This window comes from Osmerus eperlanus, chromosome 27 (genome assembly GCF_963692335.1).
Source record: "Osmerus eperlanus chromosome 27, fOsmEpe2.1, whole genome shotgun sequence".
NCBI lineage: Eukaryota > Metazoa > Chordata > Actinopteri > Osmeriformes > Osmeridae > Osmerus > Osmerus eperlanus.
The window spans coordinates 5,446,008-5,459,118 of NC_085044.1; the positions used below are offsets into that span (position 1 = coordinate 5,446,008).

The 13,111-nt window shown below is 42.2% G+C and overlaps 3 protein-coding genes across 4 annotated transcripts; 1 reads left to right on the forward strand and 2 right to left on the reverse strand.

Moving 5' to 3' along the window:
• On the forward strand, nucleotides 1-2,320 carry si:dkey-251i10.1 (uncharacterized protein LOC100038774 homolog). Its single transcript, XM_062453221.1, has 4 exons — nucleotides 1-211; nucleotides 1,030-1,516; nucleotides 1,627-1,767; nucleotides 1,881-2,320. The coding sequence occupies exons 1-4, from the start codon at nucleotides 101-103 to the stop codon at nucleotides 2,036-2,038; spliced, it is 897 nt and encodes a 298-aa protein (XP_062309205.1). The 5' UTR covers nucleotides 1-100; the 3' UTR covers nucleotides 2,039-2,320.
• A 641-nt stretch (nucleotides 2,321-2,961) lies between these two features.
• si:dkey-251i10.2 (uncharacterized protein LOC562682 homolog) lies at nucleotides 2,962-6,259 on the reverse strand. The gene is made up of 5 exons (XM_062453222.1): nucleotides 5,468-6,259; nucleotides 3,757-3,869; nucleotides 3,512-3,621; nucleotides 3,322-3,386; nucleotides 2,962-3,209 (listed from the first exon to the last, which is right to left on the reverse strand). The coding sequence occupies exons 1-5, from the start codon at nucleotides 5,718-5,720 to the stop codon at nucleotides 3,097-3,099; spliced, it is 654 nt and encodes a 217-aa protein (XP_062309206.1). The 5' UTR covers nucleotides 5,721-6,259; the 3' UTR covers nucleotides 2,962-3,096.
• A 393-nt stretch (nucleotides 6,260-6,652) lies between these two features.
• On the reverse strand, nucleotides 6,653-12,687 carry si:dkey-251i10.3 (uncharacterized protein LOC553498 homolog). Of its 2 annotated transcripts, XM_062453218.1 has the most exons (15): nucleotides 11,727-12,687; nucleotides 11,254-11,341; nucleotides 11,088-11,158; nucleotides 10,923-10,987; nucleotides 10,656-10,804; nucleotides 10,276-10,431; nucleotides 10,035-10,154; nucleotides 9,823-9,917; nucleotides 9,618-9,741; nucleotides 9,441-9,518; nucleotides 8,876-9,260; nucleotides 8,317-8,768; nucleotides 8,042-8,217; nucleotides 7,532-7,631; nucleotides 6,653-7,402 (listed from the first exon to the last, which is right to left on the reverse strand). In XM_062453218.1, the coding sequence occupies exons 1-15, from the start codon at nucleotides 11,732-11,734 to the stop codon at nucleotides 7,109-7,111; spliced, it is 2,361 nt and encodes a 786-aa protein (XP_062309202.1). In that variant the 5' UTR covers nucleotides 11,735-12,687; the 3' UTR covers nucleotides 6,653-7,108. The 2 variants fall into 2 exon arrangements, with proteins under 2 accessions (XP_062309202.1, XP_062309203.1); XM_062453219.1 differs by lacking the exon at nucleotides 11,727-12,687 and having other exon boundaries at nucleotides 10,656-10,795; nucleotides 10,913-10,987; nucleotides 11,254-11,260.
• Between the last annotated feature and the right edge of the window lie 424 nt (nucleotides 12,688-13,111).

The window sequence follows — 13,111 nt, forward strand, 5'->3', positions numbered from 1 at the left end:
AATCGGCCATTTCGTCTGTTTTTAGGCCATCTGCTGTTGGAGGGCAGTAGGGGTATCGTTTGTACAGTATATCTGCAAGGCAACTTAAAATACCATAAAAATGAATGAAACTGCGATCTCGTTTGCCAAGGACTTCTTGGCTGGTGGCATCTCCGCTGCCATCTCCAAGACGGCTGTTGCTCCCATTGAGAGAGTCAAGCTTCTCCTTCAGGTAGCTATGCGCGGACCGGCCTTCGGAAGCATCCTCAGCGCTAGCATGATCTTGTTAGCGAACTGTTAGCCTAGCTGTCATTGACCAGGTTTATAGGTATATTTATGACTTCAACACTCGTGTGATTGTATGTGCTTTATTAGACGCATGGAATCTCCCTCAATGGCTTTTGGATTGATTTAGTGTGCATCTTCCTTCTATGGACACCTACACAAATTTGAGGTCATCATGGGATGTGGAATGACCTACACGAGACTGCTAGTGCTAGCTTACAGCGCTAGCTAACAAAGGGCATGAAGAATGGCTAGCAAAGACTATCATTTTCGTAAATTGATGCAGTATCGCCCCGCACTTAACTGGCTTTTATGATCTATTTGTTTTTGTGACAGCTGACAAGATTGAAAGCAATTTAGGATTTTAACAATGCCGTTTTCCGATGATCAGTCGGAGGCCCTTGGCTAAGCGACTAACACGTATAGCTAAATGGCTAACCGGCATGCTAGCGTCATCGCTAGCATAGGCACATCCTGTTACAACTAAGAACTGGCATTGCAAGCTAGCAGTGTTCACGGGTGCCGTGGGTGTTGAATTGAAACGTTTGAGGGAGTTAACCTCTAACTCGTACTTAAGTCTTTCTATTTCGGATGTAGATTGACATCAGTTTTGAAGTAACCCTTTAGTGGAGCATGTAGTTGGCTAGGTGCCAAGGTCGTAGCAAGGGAAGGCCACTAGAAAAACTGATATTTAATTTAAAGCACTGTATACTGCATGAGTGGAAACGCATGTTATAGTAAACTTGTAATGCTTTGTTTCAACAGGTCCAGCATGCCAGCAAGCAAATCACCGCAGATATGCAGTACAAGGGAATTATGGACTGTGTGACCCGTATTCCCAAGGAACAGGGCTTTCTTTCCTTCTGGAGAGGAAACCTGGCCAATGTCATCAGATACTTCCCTACCCAGGCCCTCAACTTTGCCTTCAAGGACAAGTACAAGAAGGTCTTCCTTGATGGCGTCGACAAGCGTACCCAGTTCTGGAGGTACTTCGCCGGTAACCTGGCCTCCGGTGGTGCTGCCGGGGCCACCTCCCTGTGCTTCGTCTACCCCCTCGACTTCGCCAGAACCCGTCTGGCTGCCGACGTGGGCAAGGCCGGAGCCGGCAGAGAGTTCAACGGCCTGGGCGACTGCCTGGCGAAGATCTTCAGATCCGACGGCCTGAAAGGCTTGTACCAAGGCTTCAACGTGTCAGTCCAGGGCATCATCATCTACAGAGCCGCTTACTTTGGTATCTACGACACAGCCAAAGGTAAAGTTTCACGTTGAGATGGTCAACACTGCCTTTCACCCCGCTTTTGTGAGTTGCCATGTTTTTTATTTATTTTTATTGATCAATAATTGTGCCTCTTGTAACTGCAGGTATGCTGCCCGACCCCAAGAACGCCACCATCTTGGTGAGCTGGATGATCGCCCAGAGTGTGACCGCCGTAGCCGGCCTGACCTCCTATCCCTTCGACACTGTCCGTCGTCGTATGATGATGCAGTCTGGCCGCAAAGGAGGTGAGTTCAAGTCGCCGGCGTGCATACAGAAGCATCTCGCGTTGGCAGTCGACATGCCCCGTTTTCGCCCACCCGTTTTCTCACCCCCCCCCCCCCTGTTTTTCCTCCCACAGCTGACATCATGTACACTGGGACCATCGACTGCTGGAAGAAGATCGCCCGTGACGAGGGAGGCAAGGCTTTCTTCAAGGGAGCCTGGTCCAATGTCCTCAGGGGCATGGGCGGCGCCTTCGTGCTGGTATTGTACGACGAGCTGAAGAAAGTCATGTAAACTTTTTTTTTTAACATCTGTTGAAATTTGACATGAAATGGCTAAATGTAACATAACTTTCCATTTTGATGGACTCTGCATTCTGCCTTATTTATGGGAACAAACTAGTGTCACACGACTAGTTGCGGATGATGGCTGTAAGTTGTGCTTCTTTTATCATTTAAATGTTCCACACCTCTACCAATGTCATTCCTGTTAAAGAAATCTGAACATCCTCCTGTCATTCAGTAGGTTTGTTTGTAATCACAACTTGGAATAAATGTATTCTGGTGAACAAACCTACCCTGTATTAAAATCGTTGCGTTGTCTTTTTTTGCCCCCCATCCCGTTCATGTAATATCGACCTGGTCTGTAACGTGCTACGCTGCTACTGTTGTGGAAAAGGCACTGATTGGATAATGAAGCGGATTACACTCCTTACTGCTATATTTACTCAGACTTATCTCCTACTTAGTGCTCACTATGACCATGGTCAAACGAAGGACTGTCATTGCTCCGTTTTTCATTACAACTACAATTCAGGAAGGGATGGTAACTACATGTCATTTCTTAAGCTAAATGTCCCTTTGAAAATTTAGACCTGTTTCCAGTCACGTTTTTATTTTTTTAAAGGGTATAACAATACTAATGTAACAAAGTGGTGTTGACATGTTGGTGTCCCTGCAATAACATGAGTCATGTGCCAAACATGCCAGGGATGTCTACTGTGGTTAATTTGCCATATGAACGTTAACCTAATCCCAGGACAGGTCTCCATTTCCACATGTTGCTGCCCGCCCATCTTGCTGTTCCAGTTTGACATGTAGGTGTGTCCCGGCTCAAAATTCTCAAGCCATTCCAACGGTAAAATACTTTATGTACTATCGTTGAGTCTCCAACAGTAAACCAATGCAATAATTGGAGTCTAAAACACTGGAGACCGTTTTTCATAATGATTTAATGCACTCGAGATAAGGGAAAACATTGTTTCGCAGCCTCTGCCTGTCGACCTGTAACAAAATATCTGAAAGTGCAGTTTTCAGGCACACATCCAGTGTGTTCACTGACGCTTTATCCCATTACCTCAACAGCACCTGTGACATCAGCACACAGGCAGCTAAGAACACCATAAATCCCTCACTGGCCATACTCAGACAACCTCCTGTAGCCAGACCAATGCCCTCCTCTGCCCCTGAGGAGAATTAGAGAGGGAGCTTAAGAGTTCAGCCCTGCCATGTGCAGTCGAAGATAAGATGATAGGACTGGCTTTAATACAATTAATTTCATCGATCCAGTATACCTACCTTTGGTCAGAAGTTCTGACCTTACGTTGAGCCAGTACACAGTTCGTTGCTGAGCTACTGTGGCCCTATAAAAGGACATTTAATTAATTGAAGCATGATAGAAGCCCCACAGATTTATCAGTTAGATAGTGAATTGACAGTTGCTGGAAACATGGAAAAATAAGGAATAATTTGATGTGAAAGTGCTTACATGAAGTACACAGAGTTGATAGTGCTGGGTGGCATCCAGGAGAATGTTGTCGTATTGCCCTTCAGGTTAGTGTTGGCATGGGTGATAGCGCCTTGCAAGTTGTCTGAACACTGGATAAATAACCACACACGGTATCAGTCCCCGACAAGCATAAATCTCAGTTTTCAGATGGCAGAGTCAAGTTTTTGGTACGTTTTATGACTTTTAATCCTGGACTAACTGAGCCCCATTGGAAGACAACACACTTGTAAAAACTTGGTATCCGGGGGGGGAAGATGCCAGTTGCCCAAGGCATTTGGGCTAGTTTCTGTCCGTGCCTGAAGGAGCACACCTCTGTAGTCAGGTCCATATATAATCACTAGTGGGGGCAAACAAACCACACGTTCACGATTGTTATCATTATGACATCAGCATCGGGTCTGGGGTTTTAAAAGATATCTCAATGAAATGTGTATTGATAATCATTGTGATGAAAGATTTCATGGAACACCAAGAGACTGACACTATATGTATGTGTTGTGTTTTACGAAACAAAATACAGCATTAATATGGAACGTTGGGTTAGTCAAAATTAAATAAATAAATACATAAATAAATATGGCTAATGCCACTTTTACACACCACATTTATTTCCACACCACATTTATTTTTGTGCTGTATTTATTTCTGATCTCACATGCAAACGAGAGGGGCGTGGTTATCTTCGGACCAACGTGGTGAAATAAATATGGTGTGGAAATATATGTGGAAATAAATAAAAGTCTCAAAAAATAAATAAATGTGGCATTAGGAAATAAAAGTCCCATGAAATAAATAAATGTTGTCTTTACAAAAACTTATTTTGAAATAAATAAATTTATTTATTGATGTCAGTAAATGGATTCAGCTATATCATTTTATAATGCTATATTTATGTATTTATTGCCATCTTTTTTTAAGTTCAGAATTTTTTTCATAGCCATATTTATGTATGTATTTATCTATTTATTTACCTATTTATTTATTTAATTTTGACTAACTCGGCGTTCCATACATTAAAAGTGGCCAAAGACCTTGTAACTCAAGAGATAATCTAAACTTGCAACAGAACAATCCACTTGCGTGGTAGTTTCTCAGCTGCATTACGATTACGGGCATCTGCGGGTTATGGCATTCAACAAGGGTAGTTTGACCAAAGTCGCTTTTGCACTGCATTGTGCATCACTGATCTGACTAACTCACATTACTATACAATTGGTCGTTGAATTGATTTCTAATAATCTCACCTGTTATAGGATGACCCTATAACCACATTTATTTTTGTGCTGTATTTATTTCCAATCTCACATGCAAACGAGAGGGGCGTGGTTATCTTCGGACCAACGTGGTGAAATAAATGTGGTGTGGAAATAAATGTGGTGTGGAAATAAATGTGATGTGGAAATAAATGTGGTGTGTAAAAGTCTCAAAAAATAAATAAATGTGGCATTAGGAAATAAAAGTCGAATGAAATAAATAAATGTTGTCTTTACAAAAACGTCATTTTGAAATAAATAAATGTATTTATTGATGTTGGTAAATGGATTCAGCTATATAATTATATAATGCTATATTTATATATTTATTGCCATCTTTTTTTAAGTTCAGAATTTTTTTCATAGCCATATTTATTTATGTATGTATTTATCTATTTATTTACCTATTTATTTATTTAATTTTGACTAACTCGACGTTCCATACATTAAAAGTGGCCAAAGACCTTGTAACTCAAGAGATAATCTAAACTTGCAACAGAACAATCCACTTGCGTGGTAGTTTCTCAGCTGCATTACGATTACGGGCATCTGCGGGTTATGGCATTCAACAAGGGTAGTTTGACCAAAGTCGCTTTTACACTGCATTGTGCATCACTGACCTGATCTGACAAACTCACATTACTATACAATTGGTCGTTGAATTGATTTCTAATAATCTCACCTGTTATAGGCTGACCCGGCTGAAAGGTCTTTGAGTTGGCGAGGATGGCGTAGGGCGCTCTGGTGAGTTGTGGTTGTACCCCAGTGTGGCGAGGCATCATATCCTCACAGGCAGAAGTGGGAGCACCATTAGGAATGCTGGCGACCAGACCCAGCACATGCAGGATGACCAAACCAGGCAGTAATCCCTCCATCTGCAGAATGTGATTGAGTGAAGATGCACAATGCCACAGCATATACCGAAGAGCGTTCATGAAATGGCTTTTTGAGGAAGATAACTGCTGAGTCACTCTTGCAAAAAAAGAATGATGTGGTCATCACAGTCTCCTCCCCCCTTATTCTTTCTACCCCTTTACTCACATGGGTGTCAGGTGAACACCATTTCCTGAAAAATTGCAAATATTCTGTTCATCCCTTTACCCTTTTGATGGCTAAACAAAGCCACCTTTGTTGTCCAATGACCACAATGAAAAATGACAATTAATCACACCAGACTCGTGCTCTGGAGGACAATATTGCTGGACACTAGTAGAAAAGTTGTGCAATTGGAAAAAGTTCTACAAACAAACAATATAGTAAGTTTGCCACATAACTAAGAATTTGAGAAGTGGAATGGAAAAACCTTCCATAGCAATGTACACTCTCTAGCCGACCTGAACTACAACCTAATGTTTAATTATTGAAGAAGTTTCACAGTCAACATGGTAACACTAGAGGGGGGGGGGGGATGTTTTTAAATCCACTATCGGAATTCACACTGGCTGTATCCCTGGTACCTACTCTGTCCTCACTAAAAACACACCACACACAACTCAGGAATGAATATTTTCGTTTTGAATCACAGTATATCACTAGTTAGCATGCAGAGGAGCTATTCAATTATACAATTGTACAACAGTTAGTTGGATTTCCCCCCCCCAATAAAGAAATATCATGTGCCAAGGCCGTAGCCATGGAGTCAACATTGGGGGGGACTAATTCAATTTATGATAATTTCGGACAGCGTGCGTGGTTGCCTGTTGTAGCGTAGCACATTTATATTTTTATATCAATATGTTGGGAGGGACATTTTGACTAGATTTGAATATTGGGGGGGACATGTATTATGATTACGGCCTTGTCATGTGCCACAGCAAATCTGCTTTAGGGGCCACTAAAGCAAAAGTAAAGAAATACAATAGCAAGATTAATTTATCGCTGCATTTAATTTTACAGATCAAAAATGTTTTTTAACAGTGCTACTGCTAGCTAAGTAAATAACAAATTAATGATGTGCCACCACCATAAGCCAATTGGCTCATAAAAAGGTATTGTAAAATATATTGAGAGGTGTCATAAAATCTGGCATACATGGTTTTACTGTTGCTCATGACTGATGCATTACAAAACATTTCATTCCAAAACATAACATTTCATTCCAAGAAGAGGTGATGGTCTCACTAGGATTTTCTAACCAGATTTTCCTCCAAGACCAACTAAATCATAGCTTACTTGGCAGGCTGAATCAGGTGTAAATGCTCTCAATCGTAAGTGTGGTGGCCATGATACCACACAGAACGTGTCAAACATCCTTGGTATCATGATCAGGGTTAGGCGTCCCATTCACATTTGCATCATGACAACAGTAAACGGAGGAAAACAATCAGTTTTTCGTGTGTTTCTTCTTCTTCTGCGTGCCTTTCTGAGCAGTTTTCTTTACATCTTCTTTGCCTGACTCCAGCAGAATGTTTGGCCCTGTCCTTGCGATCGTCTGCTTTCGGCCCTTCATAAGCTCCTCACGGGCGATGGGGTCGATGATGGCACCTAACTGGGTGACCACCTTGGGCGCGGTGATCTTTCTCACGACTTGCTGGGTATTCCAGGTGCGCCCGATAGGCGACCGGATGGTGTGCTGAAATTGTGTGGGATTCTCAAACGGGAAAGGCAGCTGACTCACCTGCAAGAGATGGGAGACATGAGGCAGCCAAACATCAGCAGTAGTCTGATTCTATACTCCCACCAAACAATCTGTTACGCTGGAATATTTGACCTGAATAATGTCCTGGTACTAGTTGTGGAAATGTACCTGGAGTGCAGCGACGGCCGAATCCCTCTTGTCAGAGATAATGATGGCAGGAAGTTTCCCGTCTCGTCTTGGGGGAGGTGGTGCTGCTTTTACCCTGAACCTACAAAAACAGTTTTTTTGGAGTGAGCAACACAAAGTTGTTTGATTTGACGTATTTTACATCTAATTGTATCGTTTAGGACATGATCCCCAGACAATGTTTGATAACATTCCCAACCATATGTGGTTAAAGCCACCACCAAAACAGTCTCACACATTGCTAAAGTATCTTATTAGGGATTTTAGCCCAAGTAGAACATCTCAGATAACGAAGTAGAACATCACAGATAACACATTTTAAAACAGACAATTATACTACCCAAAGCTTACAGGTATTACTCAAATTCAAATTTGTAATTTCTGCTTTCAACATGTCATAATAGTAGTAACCCCACATTCGAAATGTCACAGAAAAGTGAAAAAGCACATTGTGCAAAAATGTCACTGTCTGTACAATCTTTCATCCACTACCTCCTTTGTTTCCTGCGGGAGGTTTTGAGGCCCTGACCTCCCCACTCTCCCCAGCCTGGCAAAGTCAAGTCCACGACCTTAGGTTTCCCAGCCTCCTCCTGCTTCCTCTTGTCCTTCAGAAAGTCTGAGACGACGTCGTCCCCCGCAAACGCCTCACTGATGATGGTCCTTTGTTCCTTAGAAAAGAAGAGTGAGGAGACATTTAGCAAGAGCTTTACAAGAGCTTCGTTTTATTTGATTTGATTCTGCTTTCCTGCTGAGGAAACTGACTTTACCTCTTCACCATTCTCATCCTCCACGGCCGTGGGAGCCAAAGGGACCTTGATCATTTTGGCCTCTTTGGTCAGAACCTCATTGGGGTCGATCCCTTTCTTTCTCTTCATCTTTTTCCCAGCCTTCTGAGTACCATATGGGAGGGCCGTTTCCTCTATGTTGGGGCTCTGGTCCACTGGAGGTGATGGTTGGTTTCCTTCGATATGAAGGGGGTTCTGACTTAGCATCTCCACATCCTCCAGTGTCCTGATTCTTACCAGGGTCTCCTCCAGCAGGCCTGGAGCCTCCTCGGTCAGAACGGCCCCTGGTCCTGGTTCTGTCTGTGCTTCCTGAGATTGGGACTTCTGGCTGTTGGTTATCCCCTGGTAAAGGCTGGTGAACTCAGAGAGGTCCTCTTCCTCACCGTCAGAGATCTCCACAACTTCTTGTTCGGCTTCATTCTCCTCTGGTGTTTCTGTAAAGAGGAAGGCAGGTGTATTACGCGTTGCGAGAGACAGTATATTCATCTCTTATACAATTGATCTCGATTATGGCCCACTTGAAGCATGAAACGAGGCTTACCTTTGTCTTCCAAAGACACAGTCACACTGTCGGCTACCTCAGTCCGCCGCAACTTGCGCCTCGTCTCAAAATCTCGAAGGAGCACTTCCTCTTCCGTTTCCTCTACTTCTTGTTCGCTTTCCACTTTGCTGTCCGACTGTGCCGTCTCCACAGGCGGGAGCAGCGGCGCCTCCGTGCCCTCACCCGCCTCCTGCACCGTGGGTTCCACAGAAAGCTTTCCCCTCATCCAGGGATTCACCGGGTCCAGCAACGGCTGTGAGTCGTTCACAAAGTCTGGCAGGGTGTCCGGGCTGTCCTTGTCCTCGTCTTCCTCCTCAGACACTACCACCACTTTCTGGGTCAGGTCTTTGTTCACCTCTAGCTGGCTCTGCATTGCTTTCCGAGCCTGTGAGCCAAACAATTCTCTTGTCAATGTCGTTTTCTGACCATACAGGGTCAGATTACGGAATCCTAATGGAACTCATCCCACCACAGGGATTGGTAGTACGATAACCGTAAGTATGGGGATTGATGTGAAAATACCCCAAAAAGTACGATCAATACAAATGATAAATGAAATCATTACCCCTTCATCATATTTTGCCATGATAGCCTTTGACTTGGCCCACTTGCCACTGTTCTGATGCTTCAGAGACATTCTTTCCTGTAAGAAGAGATAAAAAATATGATTATTCAGTTAACACAAATCTTCAGTATCAATTTCATCTCTTATCCTGCGAAGATTCGGAATCTCTCACTGTACCTGCATTCTAGACAGTTCCATCTTCTTCAGTTCCTCCAGAGCAGCAGCAGGATCGGTCTTAAGCATGTCATCAAACTGCTTCAGAAACTCCTTACGCTTTGCTTTATTCTGTACCCTGTGGTATCTGGAAAGAGAATATTTGCCTTACTGGTCTTGATCTAAAGCTTGTATTGAATATTACGCGAAGGGGATGTCAAACACATACTTTTTGCTCTTTATCTTCCTTTCTCTTTTGGCTTTTGCTTCGTAGTATGACTGCAGCACTCTGGCCTTTTGGAGTTCCGCACGGCGCACCTTCGCCTGAAACACAGGAAAAGTTGTTCTTCAGAGCTAGAATTTAAATTAAAAGCTTCATGTTTTGAAATTCATTTACTACAGGGAGAATGTGGCTGGGTGATGCTTGGTGAGAACACCAACTTCTTCTAGACTCATAGCTCCCAGGGAGGCCTCTTCCATGGGTGTAAGGACAGGATGGTGGATGGGTTGCTTGTTCTTGTGCAGAAGGCTAAATATCTCCTGCTCCAGTGGGGTTTGAGCCTGTTTCACAAACAAAGTCTGAAATTGTTAAAAAAATACTCCTTTTAACAATGTAATTGGTATATATCCCAAACGTTTTACAGAATGGGGAGATTCAATCTGAGAACAGATTACTACTCACCTTCCATCCAGTCACCACCTGGTCCATGCGTTTTGGGCCAGAAGGCTCCTGGTTCAGGGGGAAAACCAGCTGCTCTGCCCTTCGGTTCTGTTTGACTATACTCTCCCATCGTGACACCTCTTTCGCGGTTTTGTCAAAAGCCACATCTCTATGGATCTGTTGGAAGTGTGTTGTTAATTTCCTAAATTATCTTAATCGATATCAAACTAATGTGTGAAGAGGTTTACATTCTACTAACTCTATAAACTATAATATTTTGTTAGGAAACACTTATTTTAAAACAGATATTTTATCTTTTGGTAAAAAAGGGATGGTCTAATTTTGGTGTACTAATCAACAATAGGGGATTCATATTGAATTATTTGTTGACATGATCTGACCTTTTGTGTTTCCTGTTTGCTTAGGGGTGTCTCCAAGGTAGTGTGACTGTTCTGAAGATTCTTAAGCTGTTTCTTTGTCTTGGAGAGTGAAGCGGTGGTTTTGTCCATAGTACCAATGAGGTCAGACAGATTGATTTTTTCTCCTTCACCTACAAACACAAATGTTTTGTTTCATGCAACATTTCTTGTATGATTCTTATGTCACATTATAACCGCCTATGAAATGTTGTGGATAAGAACAAACTTCTTTGAAGCACTTGAATTTACCTTCTGCATTGACAGTGAACTCTGATACTTGAATGCTGGCTTCAGATCGTTCAGCAAGCTTCTTTCTAATGAACAACAATACATTGGTTTTGGTTGTGAACCTTCTTTGAACCTTTTGCCGGTGCATGCACAAAAACATTTAATTGTTCAAACAGTAATTCAAACCTTTTCTTTCCCCCCAGTGAGCTGATAGCCTCCAGGAGCTTGCGGTTTTTTCTCTCATCGTCACTGCCATCCTATGTGACAAAAACGTGAGCACAATCAGTTTATACTGTTTTTTAATTAGTTTGTTTACTTTAAACTTAACATTTGGCATATGCAAGGAACTCACCTCATCTTCACTGGCGCTGATGCTGGTGGGGTCTGCCCGATTCTCCACATGATCGTCATACATTCCTTGTTTAATCATCGCACCATCACTACACATGAAAGAGAAATATCTTAGTGGTAGTCTTTTTCGTTGTTTTATACAGCTAAGGAGTTTTCAACTCTGCCATCCCATGAAACCAAGCTAATTTGGCTGTGCTGAACGAATCTGTCACGAACATGTCCCAGTCCATGCCATAATGACAAACGTGCACGTTTTCATACACCAAGATGAGCAAATGTTTGCCGAATGTAGCTCGTCTAGTTTATCGATTTTTATTCAACTATAGATGTTTTAAACTCATGCTTCTGCTCAAACTGAACCATGTTGTCCAGAGCTAACCAACGTTATTATCTACAGTACAGTAGCTAAGTAAGGAATTGCAATATCTAGCAATCACTTTAGTTACAAAGTCCTCAAGCTAAAACTTCACCAACCTTTCCATTTTGAAGGGATCTTCACTATTCGGGGTTGGTATATATGTTGTGTGTTTAGCCACGTTGTTGGCTAGCTAGTCCTCACTGGTTAGAATTGTATTCCATTAGCTACCACATGTGGAGTACTCCTGCCGGAAAGCCGTTTTACATCGTTTACGTACTTGTCGTAAAATACATTCCTCAATCACAACCTTTCCCACTATCTCTGGGTAGGACTCGGAGCGTATCTTGAACAGTGTGAAACCGTAGGCTATTTTATACCCGGTGTTGTACCGAAATCGGTGACCTATCGAACTCTGTGATCAGGGCTCGCTGTTCAGCAAATGTTCGAACCGTAACCCTAACCCTAACATTTGCCGAACAGCGACCCCTGGTCCCTGTTTTCGATTCTAGGTCACTGATTTCGATAGCCACCGGCATACCCAGTAGTTTGGTTCAGGCAGCGACTTGGAACTCTACAACATGGCAATGACTCATGAAAAACTATTTGTTGTCTTTATGTGATTTACCAGATTAAAGGCTATTTATAATCTGCAAACATACAGCTTCAATTTCATGAAGTGTAGCGAAACGTTTTTGTTCTTGTAGAATGCAGAGCCTCACTCAGCAAGTCAAATGTTTTGATGTAGCCTATCTTTCACAAATCCCCTCTAGCCTAAGTGGAGGTCATGACGTTGACCGACAGAACCCAAATGTGCTAATTAGTATAAAGTTATTTATACTTTAATATCGAAGGCTGTTATTTAGGCTAATATTGTAATGCAGAGGCCGATTGTACACACTGTTTTAAACATAGGACCCTACACTTTCAAGACATAGCTGATCATGACAGATCATTTAACACAATTAGGCTTATCTGTGAATCAGATACGTTTTCATAGCCTGTTTGGTAACTTGACACACTTAAAATCATACTAACCTTTCACACACTCTCTGACCTGGTCACACTTGTAACCATATCTCAGTTTTTTAAATCCCATCAGTCAGAGTTTGCATTTGCATTGACACTCCTTCCCTTCCATTACCCTTTCTTTAAGCAATCATAATTCAGTGGTCATGATCTCTACAGCAAAGAAAAACATCAATACCTGGCCCACACATAATTTAATGTGTGGTGGTGACCTGTAAGAATACTGATGTTCACCCTTTTGTAGCCATGGTAATAAATTAAAACAGACCATATAATGTTCTGTGAAGTACAGGAAAGTACTAGTTTTTATTCCTTCATAATCAAACTTCACAAACAGCGTGAACTTGTACAATACCTCAGAGAGTGAAAATTACAAAAAAAGTGCTGGTAACATTTACAAAAATCATCCTTACTTAGCAACAATCAGTTTATTCTTCCACACTTTTTTTAGTCTTTTGTATTAAGGCTTAATACT